The sequence below is a fragment of the Sinohyriopsis cumingii genome, chromosome 4, assembly GCF_028554795.1.
Source record: "Sinohyriopsis cumingii isolate HCF-2022 chromosome 4, ASM2855479v2, whole genome shotgun sequence".
Lineage (NCBI taxonomy): Eukaryota > Metazoa > Mollusca > Bivalvia > Unionida > Unionidae > Sinohyriopsis > Sinohyriopsis cumingii.
The window spans coordinates 84,647,345-84,668,343 of NC_142964.1; the positions used below are offsets into that span (position 1 = coordinate 84,647,345).

Below are 20,999 nucleotides of genomic sequence, written 5' to 3' on the forward strand. Positions count from 1 at the left end.
TTAAATAAAGCACAATAATTAGCTCCAGACTCTTCAGTTTATTTTAAAAAATGTCCAAAACAGCTATTGCCATTTTCTCCCTACGTTTATATTGGGCTCAAGTTGTTTGTTTGTTTGATTGTTGATTTATTTATTTATTAAATTTAATATTTTACTTCAAAACCAATTTGATTCAGACAGCGACAATGTTTAGCTGAAAAACTTCTATGAAGTAGGATAACAGACAGAAATCATGGCATATTCACACGACGAAGCAAGCGCGAGTGTGAAAGCAATGAAATACCAAAAACACCGAACAACAAACAACACCTTGTGAAGAATATTTATTTATGCCATGAGGAATAAATAAAACTTGGAATCGCTATTTCTTGAATCCAGAGAGCAATAGCCGACTGAATAGATATTACCCTGGTTATTTATTTTCCTATGGAATGGTTTGAATGTTCAATATTATTTGAAACTAATGGACAATGGCTTTCCGAAAATAAATAGTTATTACAAATATTATACTTTATACAACCCTGGCTGTTATTTAACATTGAAGGTGATAATTGTGATACATACAAAAGATGTGCATCTTACATTCATGCCGTTCAATGTATATCGAACTAAAACAAACCGGTTTACAACAAGATTAAAAAGTCATAACATTTTTGAAAATACTTTCAGCGTCTACAGTTTACATTAACAACAACAACAAAAAACCCAGCTACTAAACAGATTAGTAGAAATAAAAACGGAAAGACGAGATCATCTTTAAACATGAGCTGCAACCCATATTTCCAGCGTTAACTGTACACAAAAGAGATCTTTAACTGAATGCTCGCAAATATTTCAAATATTTCCACCGTTACTTTTAACATGAATCAAGATAACATCCAGTGTACAGCATAGTAAAATTATACTCTCTCTCTCTCTCTCTCTCTCTCTCTCTCTCTCTCTCTCTCTCTCTCTCTCACACACACACACACACACACACACACACACACATGAAAAATCACTAAATAAATCATGAAATGAAGCCCATAATATCTTACGATGATCTTGCAGGAGAGTGTTATCACGGTGTCATTCATGTATGATCACCATCTACCTGGCAATTTGATACTTTGTACCTTTATCTTTTTAAAGATTGGTGATTGCTTCGCCTTTTATCTCTTATCTATAAATGACTATATTTAAGTTTATTTGGAAGAATTTGTCGTATTAAAGTACTGTCTTTGCAATTCATTTGTTTAAATTTGTTGAATTTTAATTGGTACAATGTATAGATAGGACTGTGTTGGCGTGTCATAAAACCATGTGCATCTATTACTTGTTGTATGTATGTATTTGTATGTGTTTATTTGAAATGATTTATCCTCGCAAAGTTCCGTTGGAACTTAATCGGCACGATATAGCTATAATTGTGCTGGCGTACCATTAAACACCACACATACATACAAACACCCAATGTAAGATAAAGTCCCCGTTATCTCAAAATAAATGATCGATGCCAAACTTTAAATGGGATAACGGACGAACAAGTAAAGTATTGTGTACGATAGTCATCTTCGTTCTCTTCAGCACCATCACCATCATCGTATTATTATTATTATTATTATTATTATTATTATTATTACTATTATTATTATTATTTATTCGCATTTTTCCCGTAACGCTAAACCAAATTTTGTAACTGAGAAGGAATTCATACCCTATAAATGTGTCATTTTTGCATATGAATTCAACTTCATAGTATCGTCGATAGTCTATTTCGCATACTTAATGTCATAGAAAAAAAATTGTTAACATCACATCTCCATAGCTAAGTAAATAAAAGGTTATATACCAAATATTGTCATAAATAAAGTAAATGAAAACGAATTTATCTAATGCAACATGAGCGATATTATATGACCACGTGACGTCAGTCAGTAAGGTAATGGTTGAATTGCCATAGTTGTGTAATGGTATCTCGTCTGCAGATCCTCATGATGGGCCCCGATGGGTCAAGGTCGAGGCATAACCCGCTCTTCTCGTGCTTTATATAGCCACCCTGAAAAAGAAATAAAACTCTTCTTTCTTTAACGTTCCACGAATACGAGTTTCATGTCATTACTGTTACAAATCACTGTTACTGAACTGTGCAGGGTCAGGACGCACGTACATCATAGAAGGGACATCTTTAAAAGTATCAGAATGGTAGTGTAAATGTTCTCATTATTAATTTTAAAACGAAAGAATATTCTTGTCTAATATTAATGCTCGTTTTATTCAGAAGCCATTGTTGATCATATGTGAAATTTTCAGTAGACTTTAAGCGAAATATTAGCCATATGATCCCTAAATTATCATGGATTAGGCCTAGATGTTCATTTCGATCCAAAGCAAGGGACTTGTAGATGTCAAAAATGAACAGATGCATCTTCTAAAAAACAAAAGTTTATTTGTGTCATTGATTGCGTCAGGAGAATTGTTGAGAAAGAGGGATATACCGGAAAGAAGTCAGTCTTGCCTAGTTGTTTTCAAACTCAGAATGGTTTACACGTCCTGACGATTTAAGTTTATTTTCTAGGCAAACTCATTCTGCACCACCATACTCTCTCTATCCAAAGACGCACGCACAAGAAGACAAGAACACGTCATACAAGCGTTTAACTTTTAACAATCTCAATGGGGACCACTCTGATCGCATAAGCAGTTAGAGTGGCCGCCTCGGATGCGGGAGGTCGGGGGTTCGAACCCCAGCCGAGTCATATCAAAGACTTATATAAATGGTACTTGCAGCTGCCTGCTAGGCGCTTAGGATTAAGAATTTAGTGTTAGGACTGATCGGCCTGGTGTCATGATAATGTGACTGGGTGGGACATAATGCTACATGTCTGCGACATGATGCCCCAGTGCTAGACATCACTATAAACTGCCACACCGCAGACATCGTACCGATATGACGTAAATAATTTAAACTACGTTATGAATCCAAATCACACACACACACACACACACACACACACACTTGATGGAAAGATTCCAGAGTCTGCACTGAGGATATTGTTCTTCGCAGAACTTTCCTGGTGTCCCGATTCAGATTTAACAAAGTAAAACCTGACCCTTCTATACACCAATGTACGCATGATTTGACCACTGACTAAAGGTGTGCTTGCAGACTTTTTTTCATTGTATTCATTAAAAATACGTACAAAAGAAGAATATACGTGTATCACACACAGCGGTGGACGCCATTTTCTTAGTGTTAATTTCAGTTGATATGTAGCACTAAAATTAGTTAATGAACAGTTTATTCAGAAATATTAACAGCTGATGTTGGTCACACGATGGTAATTTAACCAATGAAATAAGCTGTTACAAGAAATGTTCACATTAATTATAATTGCTAAAGTATAATTAACTAGGCCTGTGTGCATTAGGTATCATCGCAAGTGGCTCTTCTCACGACAGTTTTTGAGAAGCTATATTTACCGGAAAGTTATGTTAAAATTCAGAACATTGGAGTGTCAGGTCTTCAAAATCCGTGCGTTATCACCATTTATGCCGCCCAAATCAAAGTCTGAATGGACAGACCGATGGATGGAAAATGTTCTTACTTGGCCCAGCACAACCCACACAACGCAGAGTCGCTTTGTGGAAATGAAAGAAGCGTGTCATTCAAGCAGCAGCGTACTGTACATGAACCAAACGATGATGTAGAATGCAAACAGTAACTGCAGATATGCGCCAAGAGTGGCTGAATTTCAGTAATAACCAATTTGCTGACTGTCATTTAAAACCTAAAGCATTTTCTCCCCTCCATTCCCCCACGACAAAAAGCACGTCATCCTGTGGTACTAAGAGCGGGATCAAAGAAACACCCTGCCCAGGTGAAATAAAGGGAATTATCTTACGAATATGACTAAAATATTCACATTCTTTAATACTTATACGTTATCTTTTCGTGTGTAGGGGACGTCAACCTGTGAACAAGATACTGGGACATTATATGGTTTAATTTGATAGCAGATACGGCCATTGTGCAATTCACTTGTGCGCAAATGGTACTCGAAAATATCTTGCTTTGGTACTTTAGTGTAAGATTTTCAACTTTAGGTTGGCATTTATTACTCTTAATGTTTACTAAATGTTTACTGTGATGGAGGGGCTCGAATAAATTCTAAGGAATATAATAAGTCCATGATGACACATTGTATAGACAATTAAAATTGTCTCAAATCGCGTCAGTTTAAAGCTGTACGTCGATTTGTATGGTGATCAAGTCGTCACTGAATTCATGCTGCGAAAACAACAGATGTTGACGAACGGATGAATAGCTGGGTTACTTAAGGGTTACTTAAGGGCCGCCTGCTAAGTGAAACCCTAAAAACAAAACAAAAATTTAAGTACCTCAAAGATAGGAAGATTTTGAACTAGTTCGGGCAAATTACTGCTAAAAACTATGAGAACCCACACGTTTCATGGTCGCGTTTTGTTTTCTAGGTTTAATATTGTTTAATATTGTTTCTGACGGAAACACAGCTTTCATGTAGTCACGAACAAATTTTCAATTTGTCTTCCGCTGTACGACGCCATCTTTACCGAGCAATCAGATAAAATCGATTTTCAGTACATGTAATATACAACCAAAAAAATCAAAACAGTATATACATGTTACGATAAAAACGAGGCCCATTTTAAAGTATCTAACTGATGTCGATATCATCGTATCTAGCTGATGTCGATTTGATCGAAGTTAACTGATGCCATTATCATCGTATCTAGCTGATGTCCATATAATCGTATCTAGCTGATGTCCATATCATCGTATCCAGCTGGTGTTCATATCATCGTACCTAACTGATGTCGATATCATCGTATCTAGCTGATGTCGATATGATCGAGGCTAGCTGATGCCATTATCGTCGTATCTAGCTGATATCGATATGATCGTACCTAACCGATGTCTATATCATCGCATCGTTCCTAGCTGATGTCTATGGGGGCGCTGTACAGTTTTTATTTTGCATAGCGCTATAATTTTAAAGAAAAAGAATTCCCCCAGGTTTCCTCACTGATTATACTGGATATATAAAAGAGACCTTGAATATCTTAGGTATTGTTCAAGGAAGCTTTAATTCCATTTATTTTGGTGCATGACTGACGGGTGTAATTTGGGTTATATAGCATACAGCTTGGCCTTACTTAAGATGTGCGCCTCTCAAGAAACTGCTTGCTCCGCTTGGTCATTTTCACTTCCTCGACTTCAGAGGTAAATTGTAAAAAAAAGAGCCGATTACTTTTTAACGTTTTATATATTTGGTAATTCATTTATTGCACTTTCAGAAGCAGGTATTGTCTAGCCTGACAAAATTCCTTTTTCCTTTTTTAATAACTGCTAAAGACAGTGCACTTTAGACTAATTCGAGCTGCTTTTTGAGCACAAGGGAGCAATCATTTAGTAAGCCTTGTGTTTAGATCATGTACAATTTCCACAAGTACAATATTTAAAGAAATTTCAGCCATAGTATATGAAAGTAACATAAGGTCAAATGGTACAGTATTGATATCATTTACTAAGGCACCACCATTTTCATTTCACTTAAACATTCTACCTACATAAAGATCTGCCATCGCTCCTAAAAGGAGCAGCTTCTTACGCCAACTACAGAGCTATCAGAAGCTGAAGAAATTCTCCTCGTTAAACAAGTACTTTTTTCGTTTTGGATGATTGGACATTTTTTTTATACCATGCTTCATAGAATGTGACGATGTCGTTCTAATCGCTGCTACTGTCTTCTCACCAAGGGAACAATTCTTGTCAACACCTTCAAGCAATATTGATATACAGTATCAGTTACGTTGAATATATGTTTTAGCACTGGTGCATTCGCTTGGTCAACACAGACAACACATCCTGATCATTGGCAAGATGAGGAGGATTGGAAGTTTTTATAAATATTTGGACAACGATGTACTTGGAAGTCTGGGGGGAGGGGGCATCCTGTTAATGTGTTTGATGCAACTCATGTCTGAACATCTTAACTATACAAAGGCTCGTATGACCTTGTTGTCGGGACGCCGTTCGGATTTTACTTTCAACACTAGGCGATGAGAAAACAAAGGCATTGCCAACGGACTGAATCGAGTAAGTATTTCTTGACACATCCCGTAAACTTCCGGGTCTTGCACTTTTGTCTTGGGAGGGGCTATTTTATTTAATTGTTTGTAGCATGAATAACAGACTATGCAAGACGAGGATGATGAGGATCAGGATTCACTTTTGATATGGGGGGGTCCATTTGTGGTCGTCAAAAGAGATTGGCAAGCACTTTTTTAAAATCAGGTTTCACTTACGTCATCAATAATGGAGAAGAAGAAAATAATGATGTCAGCGTGGCTATTGTTCGATATTTCCGCGAGTACGTGCTTTTGCTAGCAGCAACGCGTCTCTTTCTTAGAGGAGTAGTTTTGATTTTCGTCTTCTTCCTCTTTATCTTTTGTCTTTATCTTATTTCTTGTCACATGTTATAATTTTTGGTGTGTAATTGCCCATTTTTCTTGCTGATCTCTCTCTCTCTTTCATTTTGTTTTTTAAAAAATTCTTGGTTGCTGTATTGGGGTCCTTTCATATAAATGAACAAATAAGAACTCCTCCCAGAAATCCACTTCCACCAGGTTTCAAGATACGTTGCCTCTTGGTCGGGTTCTCGGTTCTTTGATCTGCTGGTTGTGTGTATCACCTTATGATTCATGACAAAACACTGCATTTGATGACAAATGTTAATGACGCCTTGCAGTGACGGACGTGACGTCAATGTATACCACTCCAACACTTTTTTGAGACTCGCTTCCTACAAATGCAAATGTGCTTATGCATGTGTTTCACGACGCTTTGCTGACACTGCTCGAAAACACGTATCAGAAGGGTCAGATTGGAGTGAGATCATGTTGAATAGTGTGATGAATTGAGTGAAGGAATGTGGTCCTTATACGTTTTCAGACAGAGGAAAGTAAGGAAGGCAAGTCCAATTGTGAAATGTCAGGACGAAATATAAAACGTTTCTAGGCTTCAATAAACACAAGTGTTGCAAATTTGTGGCATAATCGTGCACATAATTAAGCTATGGTACTTGAGGTTTGCCAACATTTGTGCTTGAGATTAGGCAACACTTGTACTTGAGATTAGGCAGCACTTGTGCTTGAGATTAGGCAACACTTGTACTTGAGATTTGCCAACACTTGTGCTTGAGATTAGGCAACACTTGTGCTCGAGATTAGACAACACTTGTGCTTGAGATTAGACAACACTTGTACTTAAGATTTGCCAACACTCGTGCTTGAGATTAGGCAACACTTGTGCTTGAGATTAGACAACACTTGTACTTAAGATTTGCCAACACTTGTGCTTGAGATTAGGCAACACTTATACTTGAGATTTGTCTCTGAGACTTGTAAAAATACATGTACTGCATAAGAGGCATTGAGATTTGTCGTGCGATACACTCTGCTTTCTTGAAATATATCTTGTGTGATGTAAATGATACTGTCATTGTAATTGTATATAAATTAAAGTGTAATTACATTTCACCTAACATGCTCTCGACGATAATGAGATGGGTTTGACAGGAGTCACACACGATACCGTCGTCTTTGCGAGGAATACACTCTACAAACGAAAATATTTTTCCTTTATTTGTTAATAAAACGCGGGTTAATTGCCACTTTTTGTAACTCCACACAATGCGTTGTGGATGATGATCGAATACGATTAGTCCGTCTTCGATCAAACGTTTTACAAATTCGGTTCTGCGTGAACCACAAGATTCAGCAATGAGCATTTTTATGAATGTCGAACATACAGTTCTTTCCAACTTTGATGGTCTGACCTTTTGTAAGTCATTTTAAGAACTGAGGACCCAGCTATTACAATAGAAGTCTGGGAGTAATCATTTACCAAATGACGTTTCGTACAAAAAAGAAACAGCTCTTTTTTTGTTCCACAAAAGACAACACATAACACCACGTCACAGTGATTTCAAAATGCTCATCTTGGTTTTCTTCCTTTGGTCACAACATAATTCATTTGGATATTTCTTGTGTGTGTGGTAATTCGCAGCCAGGTAAACGTTTACACGCCACACCTGGAAGCATGGGCGTCCGCAGCATAGGTCAAGAGGGGTAAAATGCCCCCCCCCCCTTGAAATCGTATATATATTCTGACAAGTTTAATCATGCAAATGAAGCTGAAAATATGCCACAAGATCCTGTTCAAAACGCTTAGTAAATATTAGCTTTAGTTTCAGACTGCTTACTATACTAACTACGCAACTAATTATCCCGGCCGTGACTGACTGACCCCCCCCCCCCGCAAAAAATCCTGCGGGCGCCCATGCCTGGGTGATGAGATACGTGTCGTCACAAGGCCTAGAATCAAAGGCGGTGTCAATCGCATAAATCATTTTAGTGTTAAGCATTCTCGCGTAGATCACTAGCGACACAAAATTCTTGTTACGTGTGGCATGTGGACATAGAGCGACAAATATTTTCTTTACACAGGGGTATACTGGTATTTATTGCTATTTACAATACTTCATAATGAATATTAGTTAATAGACACAGTTTTAGTATGTGTGATTGTAGTGATAACCTTGATGTCTATTCATGAAATGGCGATACATTTATTAAAGTGATTCTGCAGTACCTTGTAATCCTCTACGTCCTTGGTTGTTTGATTGATATCCTCCCACGAAATTCGGTACAATAATACATGTCAAAGTAAATGCAAAGCAAGTTTTATAATATGCTCTTATAAGACACTCAATTCCTGCAATTTTTTTTTTCAGTAATGTCTCTCTATTTGAAAACTTTAAAGGTGCCACATTCTTTTCTGACATTAAGATATCAATTATTAAAAAGTTTATGACATTGAGGATGGAGTTCTTCTTTGGGTTTTACTTAAATCTGTACCAAGTAGCTGTTTATGTATTATATCAGTCCCAAAGGTAAACTATGAAATAGCCTTTCAAAAATGTCCGTAACTGTCTATGATGAACGTCGCTGTTCACTGTCTTAACTGACCAAGTGAAGGTAGTAACAGTTCGGAGACCATATGTCATGTTCATGGCAAACTATAATATTGTGTTCCTCTTTGAGGAGTTTCACGCAAATACTGAAACACTGTTTTCTCGCGCTCTCACATGTACAAGAAACCTGCTCTAGTTAAAGCACTAGGTATGCCTCCTTCCAGATATTTAGGTCATTACCCTTGGAAATTGTTCGACTGGCAAAACTACAATAACAATTCAAAGTCATGGGAAACTTGTATTCGGCTCACATCCTTGATTCTCCGTGATAAGATGGAGGTGGGTTTTGGAACGGTCGGTTTTACTTACGTTTGTGGTTTAAAGAAAGTTCTGCGATGGAAATGATGATTTTGGCACGGAAATTGCAAACTTTTGTTGGGTGGACGGGGCCGTTCATCGATCTCATCGTAAGGCACAAGATCATACACCTCTTCATTGAAACTTTCAAAGGGTAGGACTTTACTGAGACAATTTAAAGGAGTGGACAACTTCTTTCATTTTGGATAGTTCTGGTCAAAACAGCCTCTTCCCTTGGAACGCTACTGTTTTTGACTTGACGGCGTTTTTTACGGCTTGGTATTGTACTCAGTAAGTCGTAACAGTTTTAAAAAAGATCTGAAACACTTTCTCCAACACTTTAGTGCCATTATGGTGAACAGGAAAGCGTGTTATCTTGTGTGACTCGCGAATCTGAAGAGAAAGTCAATCCTGTCACTTTACATTTGGTGTGAATCTGTCCCTTCTTATATCGGTGTTAGTATCCGTAATTACATGGTCTGTCACTGGCAAAATTGAAAAGAGTAAAGTTGAGATATTCGTCTATCCCCTGTCCAAAATGTTCATCTTAAGTGTGGGGATGATCCAGGTGGATCATTGTACATATAGCTATTAGTCTCAAAGTATGGTACACATTCCCTTGAAGCCTTTACAATCGAGTACAGTTTTAATCGGGGATTGGTCTTGATGTAAACAGTAATGATCATGTCGGCAAATGAGTAATTCGTACAAACTCGATGACAAATGAGTTATTCGTACAAACTCGATGACAAATGAGTAATTCGTACAAACTCGTTTACAAATGCGCAACCAAGATTACATCTTCTCGCACGATTTCAGTGGGTTTTTTAAAAATCAAGTTTCTTTTATCATCCTTATCTGGATCAATCAATTATTCTGTAATCATAGAGCGCTTAACTACATTTCACCATAAACAATTCAGCATAACATTTGGCAAAAGCCTGTCTTCCCTCGTTGAATTCATCGCATTCGAACTTCATTCTTTCTATAGATCGGTACCGTTGCTTCAACTAGTCTTTTTCATTCTTGCCGTGACAACACTTCAGATAACCACTAGGGTATTTTTTACATCGCAGAAACTGTGGTTGGAATGTGCCAAATGTCATATATTTCTTAACAAACTGGTATCCACCATCGAGAGCGTGAAACAATTCAACACTCACCCACATTCTTGTTAAGGTCCGTTCCTCTTTGTCATGACGGAAGGTTCGTATTGATTACACGTTTCTTAACACGTGCGATACACAGGAAACATGAATTTTCCGTTGCAATGATGAAGTAACACAGGGTGGTACAAGTGTGAGAGTGGAACAATTTAGCATTTGATTATTCATTCGCATTAACGAATATGTTCCACATCAGTGAGCTTCGTTATAATTTCGTAGTGACTTGTTGAAATAGTGCATATACAGAACCAATGGTACATCATATACAGACCCAAAATACGTCAATACATTTGTCTGTTTTCTCCTTGAGATTCGCCTGCCTCCTAAACAAGCGGGTACCATTAGTCCGTCCTCCAAAGAAACTGTCACGTGGTTCTAAAGGTTAAAAGCATACAACGTCGTATTCTTTGATGATAGGTCGAAAGTCTGAGTCTGTTCTTAAACAACTCGTATTCCTGTTTCCACATAAAATTTCCACCACCTCGTGTTTTCAAGGTTCCACAATCTGACGCAACTGGCAATTTCTTCTGCAAAGGTCTTTCATGGTTATCGCCGTATAAGAACTTTTCAGTGCCAGAGACCGCCATGGAATTCGTACACAAGCTGTAGGTATTCAAAATCGCAACCATTGCCATAATAAGAACCAGTCTTCTCTCCACCGTTTCTGGATTGCTGCATTTTGTTGTCGTGAATCTGAAATCAGTAATGCAACCAACGCAAAACCTTTGCTGTATATTAACGACTCACTGATTAATAAGGTTGCGGTGGTACGATAGTTACCATGTTCTCGGGCAAGAAATTCTTTTGGTCCACAACAGCAAGCTTTAATAATGACAGAGACTTCCACCAAAGAATCAATACTACAATGCTCAATAAAAACAGCAAGAAGTTTCACAACAACGTCTTAGAATGTCTACATCAGATCCGCCTTCAATAGGTATTTTCTTCTTAAAAATGAAAAGGGTCCCATGAGCAAGTCTAACACGCCGTGTAGAACGCTTTCCGTTGCTTCGTTCGCACACTTTCTGAGTCACAGCATTGTCCGTCAGGCAAATGAGGGAATATGAAGTGTTTATTTTCCTCGAGGTTATAAAAATTGATGACAACATCCTTCAGCCATTTCAGTCATTGTATTCATTGTTAGGCATCTTACTCAAAGCCATAGCCAAGTAACTCATGAAATATTTGAACTGAACTTTTACTAGCCTCATGTACAAGATTTTTAGCTCCGTTTTGGCAATTATGTTCCTTTCTCTGCACAATGTTTCAAAGAAGCTGTGGCGCATTGGTGTAAGTTGCCGTAACGATCTACATCTCTTCGGCACAGCCATCCGCATGATCCAAGACCCACTGAGACAAATCGGAAATAGTATTGGGTCCACGAAATATATTTTGTATCTATCTGTAAGCATTGTACAGTTCTGACAGTGATAAAATAAACGTTCTTGAATATGCTGATCTCAAACTATTTGGACGAGCGACTCAAAAATTAAGGACAAGAATATCTACGGCTTTGAACATTCAAAATCAGTAAAAAGGTTTTGTTCCTTTTTCGTCTGGTTCTGGTTATCCATCTCCTTGCCTTGGTTAATGTATCGCTGAATGTAACACCATAGCTCGATAGCAGCGATGTAATAAATAAAATCGTTTCTTTATTGCACAAATAGTGTTTCTTTTCTGGCCAAACATGCTAGTCTTTACAATTGGTACAAATATTCTGTCCACATTCTGGATAATTATCTAGCAATTCACAAGGACTTTTCTTTTTCTGGAATTGTTTGGTTTTATGACAGTCGTAATATGCTTGACTGAGAAAATGACGTCCACAAATGGAAGACGTAATTCATTTTTGTCCGTCTGGAATACACGGACTCGAGGCCAAGCAGTAACGATATCTCTCTCAACAATGTACATGCTGCTCTCAGTTGCTAAATACTTTGACACATTGATCACTATAATAACTGCCTCCGAGAAATCTTTGGATAGTGTGAATGAAATTAATATGACTTTGTTGACTATAGAGGTGTGTATACTTTGTCCGTCTAGATGACTGGGTCATCGAAACAGAAAATCTCTGCCTATGACTTGAATTTCCAGCCCACCGACGTTAATTTACAGAAAAGGCCAGAGTGGCCTATACTTTTAAATTCCCGTTGAGGGTTGGATTGTCATGCTGATGTTAAATTCGTATACAGGGCCAGAGTGGCAAAACCTCCACCCAACCCATTTTAACAACCCTCATGCTTATCGTCATCATCTTTATTAAATAATCCTCTCTCTCTCTCTCTCTGACTTTATATTGCAGGAAACACACACACACACACACACACACACTAAGTACACACATATAAATGCAGAGATACAAGAGTTGGAAATGAAATTGAAACGGTTGAAATTTTTTACCATAAATTTAAAAATGTTTAATATCTATTAATCGTTTAAGTTGAGTGGAAATGGAATGATCTCTGTCAATTTTGAATGACCTTTATCTATGTCACTGCAATATTTTAATGGAGGCATATAATACTACTCTTGTACGATCCTCTATGCTTAGTTAAATGTCGTGCGCTCAATAATTTTATACCCCCATAAGCTGAAGCCAAATGTGCCGTGGAACTGAATATAAACAACCAGTAGGTTTAGTTTAAGTTTCACTTTTTCCGTCACGATAGTTTCCGAAACATGGCCCCTGTTTGACTTACAAGTTTTACTGTGAATCGCACATTTTGTTTCCTCTATCTAGTTCACAGAATGAAACCTTAATCATTTGTATTAGGTTAGGTACAAACACGACCCTGGTCAATTTCCATAAAGTTGATTGAATAATTGCCCCTATTTGTATCCGTATATTCTAATCACATTTCACGTTTACTTTATTCGTTTACAACAACAAAATAGAAATAAGTAAAACTAACATAAAGAACATTGCTCCTTCTCAATTCTCACAGTGAGCTTCCTAAATACCAAAATTGGCAACTCGGCGGTCGCTAGGAGCGGGTAGGTAGCAAATACTACATATCAGTTATCGTTGCCTGAGTATGTGGAACTTATTTACAAGCCCATATCAAACAATGCGTACATATTAAAAGACTATACGTCAAATTAGTGGCATACAGTATAGAAGATTAATCAGCCTCCCTAATTAGTAAATTAATTATGACAGGCGACCAGTTAGCTATTTACAGTGCAAGATGATTCCCAATTACAAATAGTCAATCAGATCGCTATAAAGAGCTATAAAGAGCGTATTTTCGCAACTACAGACAAAGTTAAGTTAACAGAAAGGAACTAAATAGCTAGCTCACTTTTATATAAAGGGCTTCCGTCTTTCAGTAGATTTGACTGTATTTAGTTTTTATTCTACTTCTTTATAATCCGCAGGATTCTAATCCATCCATCCAGTCAATCCATACCACGCATTGACACAACGTCCGTCCATTTCATCCATACCACGCCTTAACACAACGTCCACTCATTCAACCCATACCAGGCCTGGACACAACATTCATCCATATATCCATACCACGCCTTGACACAAAGTCCTTCCATTCAATCCATACCACGCCTTGACACAACGTCCATCAATTCAATCCATACCACGGCTTGATACAGCGTACATACATTCAGTCCATACCGCGCCTTGACACAAGGTGCATTCAAATAATAAAGGCATACGACCCAGGGGGTACCTTCTGCCCTACCAACCTAATCTCACTAAAGGCAATCACTAATAACAACAACAACAATCTAATGATCTGTGGCGACTTCAACGCACACAGTGAATTATGGGGAGGTAAAAAGAAAGATCAAAGAGGGAAAATGGTTGGAAAATGGATAACTGAGAACAATCTGGTCATCTTAAATGACGGGTGGAACACTAGATTAAACCCTGAGGATGGCACTCTCTCAGCCATAGACCTAACCATCACTACCCCAAAATTGGCTCAAATCACAAATTGGTGGGTGGATCAGGAAGATACGTTAGGAAGTGACCATTTTCCCATCACAATCAATATTCAAACAAAACCTCAACACATTCCAAACGAAACCCCACCTAAATGGAGGTACCAACAGGCAGACTGGGACCAATTCCAATTATTACTAGCTAGAGTATATCCAGATAACTTAGAAAGCCCAAGTATTGACATGTATTATGATAACATAACAGACACAAGTAAAGAAGCAGCTAACCGATGCATACCAAAGACAACTAATATCCAAAATAAAAACCCTGTACCATGGTGAACTAAACAGTGCACTATAGCACATAAAGACAAAAAAAGGGCCTTAAATAAACATAAACGCACCAAAAATTCTATCTACTTCCAGCAATATAAAGATAAAGAAAAAGCACTAAAACAAACTATAAAAACTGCTAAAATTAATCTATTGCAAACCTTTTGCTCTAAACTGAGTCTAAAATCAAACTCAAAACAAATATGGGACAAGATAAAAGCCATCAAAGGGAAAGCAACTACCTCAGCCCCAAAAATTAAAAATGCCATAACAAATGAAGATAAGGCAGACCTCCTAGCAAAGCATTTTTCGAACATGAGTAGCAACAATAATCACACCAGAAACTTTCAAGAACACAAAAACTAATGGAGGAAACCCAACCTCAAATGTTTCAAGGCCAAGGAACAAAAGAATCTTACCTAAATAGCGACATCACAGTACATGAATGGAAGATAGCCCTACGATACAAAAACGAAACATCCCCTGGTAAGGATCAGTTAGGCTACATTATCTACAAAAAGCTACCTATCAATATAACAATAGCCATAATCAAACTCTTTAATAGGATATGGGATAAAGGCCAACTACCCACCAAATGGAAACAGACCATAGTAATACCAATGCCCAAGCTAGGTAAAGATCCCAACAACATAAATTCGTACAGACCCATCTCCCTTACAAACAATATTTGCAAAATAATGGAGACAATAATCGTAAATAGGTTAAAACACCACCTAGAACCAATAACCTACTCTCCATAAATCAATGTGGCTTTCGGAACAAACGGTCCACCACTGACCAACTTCTCAGATTGGAAACAGACATCAAACTCGCTTTTAACGCACATAGGAAAACCGATCGCAACCTCATAGCGGTTTTTTAGACCTAGAAAAAGCGTTCGACCTAGTATGGACCAATGGACTAATGGCAAAATTAAATCAATTTGGAATAACTGGACGCTTGTTCTACTGGATTGGCAATTTCCTCACTGGCCGGAAAATTACCACAAGAATAGGCAACACCCATTCGGAAGAATTTTCACTTGAAAATGGAACACCGCAAGGCAGTGTAATAAGTCCCTTACTAATTAACCTAATGGTAAACGACCTTGACCTCAATACAGCCTCCGCAAAAATAAACTTGTCACAATTTGCAGATGATAGTGGCATATGGAGGAATGGAAATCCTGCCAATAACACAGTAGTTACAGAAATCCAGCAGAGCCTAGACAACATAGGGAGATGGGCGGACAAATGGGGGTTCAAAATATCTCATGAAAAGCCTGTGGCAATCATATTCACTCTCAAATGAAATAACAACCTAGTCTTTCCAAACTTCTATATACAAAATCAATTAATCAAATACGTAACAGTTGTAAAATTCCTAGGAATGTTCTTTGACAACCACCTCACATGGAAACAGCACATTGAACAACTCACCCAGAATTGTAACAGAGATCTCAATTTACTCAGGAACATCACAGGGACTGACTGGGGATCCAACCAGGAAACCCTCCTCACGATATATAAAACCCTAATTAGATCAAAACTGGATTACGGTTGCCAAGCATATAACTCGGCTAAGCAACCTGTACTACAAAAACTTGACACTATCCAGAGAAAAGCCTTACCATTATGCACAGGAACACTCCCCTCAACATCATTAGAAGAACTACAAACACTAACAGGAGAACTACCCTTAAAATTACGTAGGCAAGAACTGCTCCTCCGATACTCCATTCGATTAGATACCCACCCAGACAACCATCCCACCAAAATAGCTATAAATAAGTGTAAAGTTGTCTTGAAACCCAGAATCATACCAATCACACCAAGTGGCAAAGTAATCCTTGAACTAAGAGAAAAGATACCTCTACTAAAAAAACAGGTAACAAACAATACAGACCAGAACAAATCACCATGGTTACAAAAACCACCAAGGATTAACATTGAAGCTACCAAATTAGGCAATAAAGAAGGACAAGAAAACTTACTAAAACCTGTACTGGTAAACGAAATCAACCAAAAATACCCGGACTATGTTAAAATATATACCGATGGATCAAAAACAAACAACCAACCAAGAACAGCAGCAGCAATAGTCATCCCTGAATTCAATTTACAAACGGGATCCAGATTACCTGACTATTACTCCATTTATCAAAAAAATGCAACAAGAAACCAGCGATGTAAAGCAAGCAGGACAAAGAGCTCGGGAACGGTCCTGCTTGCTTTACATCGCTGGTTTCTTGTTGCATTTGCCTGGTGTTTCTTGGTTTTTTTTTTTTTTTTTTTTTTTTTTGGTCGATGTATTTTTTTTTTCTTCTTCAAAATGTTCTTAAAGGGGATGTGTTCTATGCTGTTTATAGAGGTTCTTAGTAGACATCAGCACGACAATCCAACCCTCAACGGGAATTTAAAAGTATAGGCCACTCTGGCCTTTTCTGTAAATTAACGTCGGTGGGCTGGAAATTCAAGTCATAGGCAGAGATTTTCTGTTTCGATGACCCAGTCATCTAGACGGACAAAGTATACACACCTCTATAGTCAACAAAGTCATATTAATTTCATTCACACTATCCAAAGATTTCTCGGAGGCAGTTATTATAGTGATCAATGTGTCAAAGTATTTAGCAACTGAGAGCATCATGTACATTGTTGAGAGAGATATCGTTACTGCTTGGCCTCGAGTCCGTGTATTCCAGACGGACAAAAATGAATTACGTCTTCCATTTGTGGACGTCATTTTCTCAGTCAAGCATATTACGACTGTCATAAAACCAAACAATTCCAGAAAAAGAAAAGTCCTTGTGAATTGCTAGATAATTATCCAGAATGTGGACAGAATATTTGTACCAATTGTAAAGACTAGCATGTTTGGCCAGAAAAGAAACACTATTTGTGCAATAAAGAAACGATTTTATTTATTACATCGCTGCTATCGAGCTATGGTGTTACATTCAGCGATACATTAACCAAGGCAAGGAGATGGATAACCAGAACCAGACGAAAAAGGAACAAAACCTTTTTACTGATTTTGAATGTTCAAAGCCGTAGACATTCTTGTCCTTAATTTTTGAGTCGCTCGTCCAAATAGTTTGAGATCAGCATATTCAAGAACGTTTATTTTATCACTGTCAGAACTGTACAATGCTTACAGATAGATACAAAATATATTTCGTGGACCCAATACTATTTCCGATTTGTCTCAGTGGGTCTTGGATCATGCGGATGGCTGTGCCGAAGAGATGTAGATCGTTACGGCAACTTACACCAATGCGCCACAGCTTCTTTGAAACATTGTGCAGAGAAAGGAACATAATTGCCAAAACGGAGCTAATATACAGCAAAGGTTTTGCGTTGGTTGCATTACTGATTTCAGATTCACGACAACAAATTGCAGCAATCCAGAAACGGTGGAGAGAAGACTGGTTCTTATTATGGCAATGGTTGCGATTTTGAATATCTACAGCTCGTGTACGAATTCCATGGCGGTCTCTGGCACTGAAAAGTTCTTATACGGCGATAACCATGAAAGAACTTTGCAGAAGAAATTGCCAGTTACGTCAGATTGTGGAACCTCGAAGACACGAGGTGGTGGAAATTTTATGTGGAAACAGGAATACGAGTTGTTTAAGAACAGACTCAGACTTTCGACCTATCATCAAAGAATACGACGTTGTATGCATTTAACTTTTAGAACCACGTGATAGTTTCTTTGGAGGACGGACTAATGTTTAGGAGGCAGGCGAATCTCAAGGAAAAAACAGACAAATGTATTGACGTATTTTGGGTCTGTATATGATGTACCATTGGTTCTGTATATGCACTATTTCAACAAGTCACTACGAAATTATAACGAAGCTCACTGATGTGGAACATATTCGTTAATACGAATGAATAATCAAATGCTAAATTATTCCACTCTCACACTTGTACCACCCTGTGTTACTTCATCATTGCAACGGAAAACTCATGTTTCCTGTGTATCGCACGTGTTAAGAAACGTGTAATCAATACGAACCTTCCGTCATGACAAAGAGGAACAGGCCTTAACAAGAATGTGGGTGAGTGTTGAATTGTTTCACGCTCTCGATGGTGGATACCAGTTTGTTAAGAAATATATGACATTTGGCACATTCCAACCACAGTTTCTGCGATGTAAAAAATACCCTAGTGGTTATCTGAAGTGTTGTCACGGCAAGAATGATAAAGACTAGTTGAAGCAACGGTACCGATCCATAGAAAGAATGAAGTTCGAATGCGACGAATTCAACGAGGGAAGACAGGCTTTTGCCAAATGTTATGCTGAATTGTTTATGGTGAAATGTAGTTAAGCGCTCGATGATTACAGAACAATTGATTCAACCATTCAACTGTAAGGGACCTTTATGGACTCCCAGATTGAGGCCAAACTATCAGGGTTCCTTGAATCCATAAAAGCCTGTGGGAGGTGGCACCATCCCCTTCCCCAGGAACAACTAGCAGGCTGCGGTGCATTCAGAAAAAAGTGGCACATGCACAATTGTGCACACGCCACTATAATTAAACTCAACAACAACAAAGGTGCATCCTTCAATCCATACCGCGCATTGACACAACGTCCATCCATTTAATCCATACCACGCCTTGACACAACGTCGCATCGGATAGACATACATGCATATAGAATATGCACGCTTGTAAAACAAAGTGCTTCATAAACCGAATTGCCACCAACAATAAGATATGTATGTAAATTCGTACACATCTGTAAGCAGTTTGCATAAGAACGGTGTATAAGAAGTACATGTTCCGAAGTGTGTCATTGGCAGTTCCGTTTTACATATTTTGCCAAATATGTCATGCCAACTTACATAATGTTGGACTCCAGTTTATGGAATTTTCTATTGAGAAACGAGTGACTGCAGAGTAGCTTTGGCTGCTTTAATATGATTAATGTGCTTAATAGCAATGTAATTATGCAGAGAACAGCACACCACACATTCTCAAAGTGTGTGTGTGTGTGTGTGTGTGTGTGTGTGTGTGTGTGTGTGATTTGGATTTGAAACGTAGCTTTAACAATTTTCCAGTCATATCGCTTCGACGTATGTTGTGTGACAGTTTAATGTGATATCTAGAACTGGGGCATCATGCCGCAGACATGTAACATAATGTCCCACCCGGTCACATTATCCTGACATAAGGCCTGCCAGTCCTAACACTAGCTTCTTAATGCTAAGCGCCAATCGAGGCAGCTGCTAGTACCTTTTTTATAAGACTTTGGATATGGCTCGTCCGGGGTTCGAACCGTGATCTCCTGCATCCATGGTGGACGCTCTAGCCACTAGGCTACCGGAGCGTTGTTCAAAGTTGTATGAAGAGTTCATGTTTCTGTAAGAATTAGGATATCAGTGGGTTTGTCAAATTATGGTTTTATATGCTTTCAGCCAGGAAAGGGAACCTGAAAAGATGACGAAATTTGTTTTAAGAGGTTTGAATGTAGTTCAAAGGGCATAACATCACTTTAATTTGCCGTGGTAAAACTAAAGGTTTTAGTCGGATCAACTCCCTATTAACTCCTAAGAAGAGTGCCGGTCTAAGACTGGACCATGCCACTATTCGATTCTGAACATAATACTAACTTTAGACTCAGAAGACCATGCACTGGGAACAATGTGTTATAAAATTGACACATATCTACCGATAGTTAGAAAAATGTTTACAACACAAACGTTTACCAAAGAGTTACATGAACTCACTTACCCTCTGATGTTCCCATGTATCGATAGCACCAGTTATGCAGTCCTCCAGTACGGGTCGTCCACCATCAAACAGATTCTTTACGACAACACACTGCATAGATGTTCTTAACCGTTTATCTTTTAACCAGGAAAATCCCTACAATAAAAATCAAAAAAGGATAAAGATTGACCACACATCATTGACCAACAAACTACAACATAAATCCATCTCATGTATGCTCTTCCTTCTTGATATCATTGCATCTATTAAGTTCTTCTTAAAAACATATTATCATATCAAATAACATTAACACACAGTCTGATTGCTTTTTATGTCAAATTTAATGATACGCTTCATATTTACTGGAAATTCAATATACTGGAAATTCACTTTTAACAAAATTTAGTCCTTCACCGAACCAATGATTGTATTTTGCTGTATTTTGTGGATACTTTACTGAGAATAAAACAGCCTTTTCAAAGTAACGGTTGTCATCATTCATCACACTCTGTATGAGTTTG

At 38.0% G+C, this 20,999-nt stretch overlaps 1 protein-coding gene across 1 annotated transcript in view; it reads right to left on the reverse strand.

The window, feature by feature from the left end:
- Positions 1–310: 310 nt before the first annotated feature.
- The window catches only part of LOC149801577 (polypeptide N-acetylgalactosaminyltransferase 13-like), a 95,736-nt gene continuing 75,047 nt past the window's right edge, over positions 311–20,999 (reverse strand). Inside the window, exons 9-10 of the mRNA XM_089955807.1 lie at positions 20,500–20,634; positions 311–2,038 (exon numbers count right to left, since the gene is read on the reverse strand). Of these exons, the coding sequence (XP_089811933.1) occupies positions 1,910–2,038; positions 20,500–20,634 (264 nt within the window). The 3' untranslated portion in view covers positions 311–1,909. The remainder of the gene's footprint in view (positions 2,039–20,499; positions 20,635–20,999) is intronic.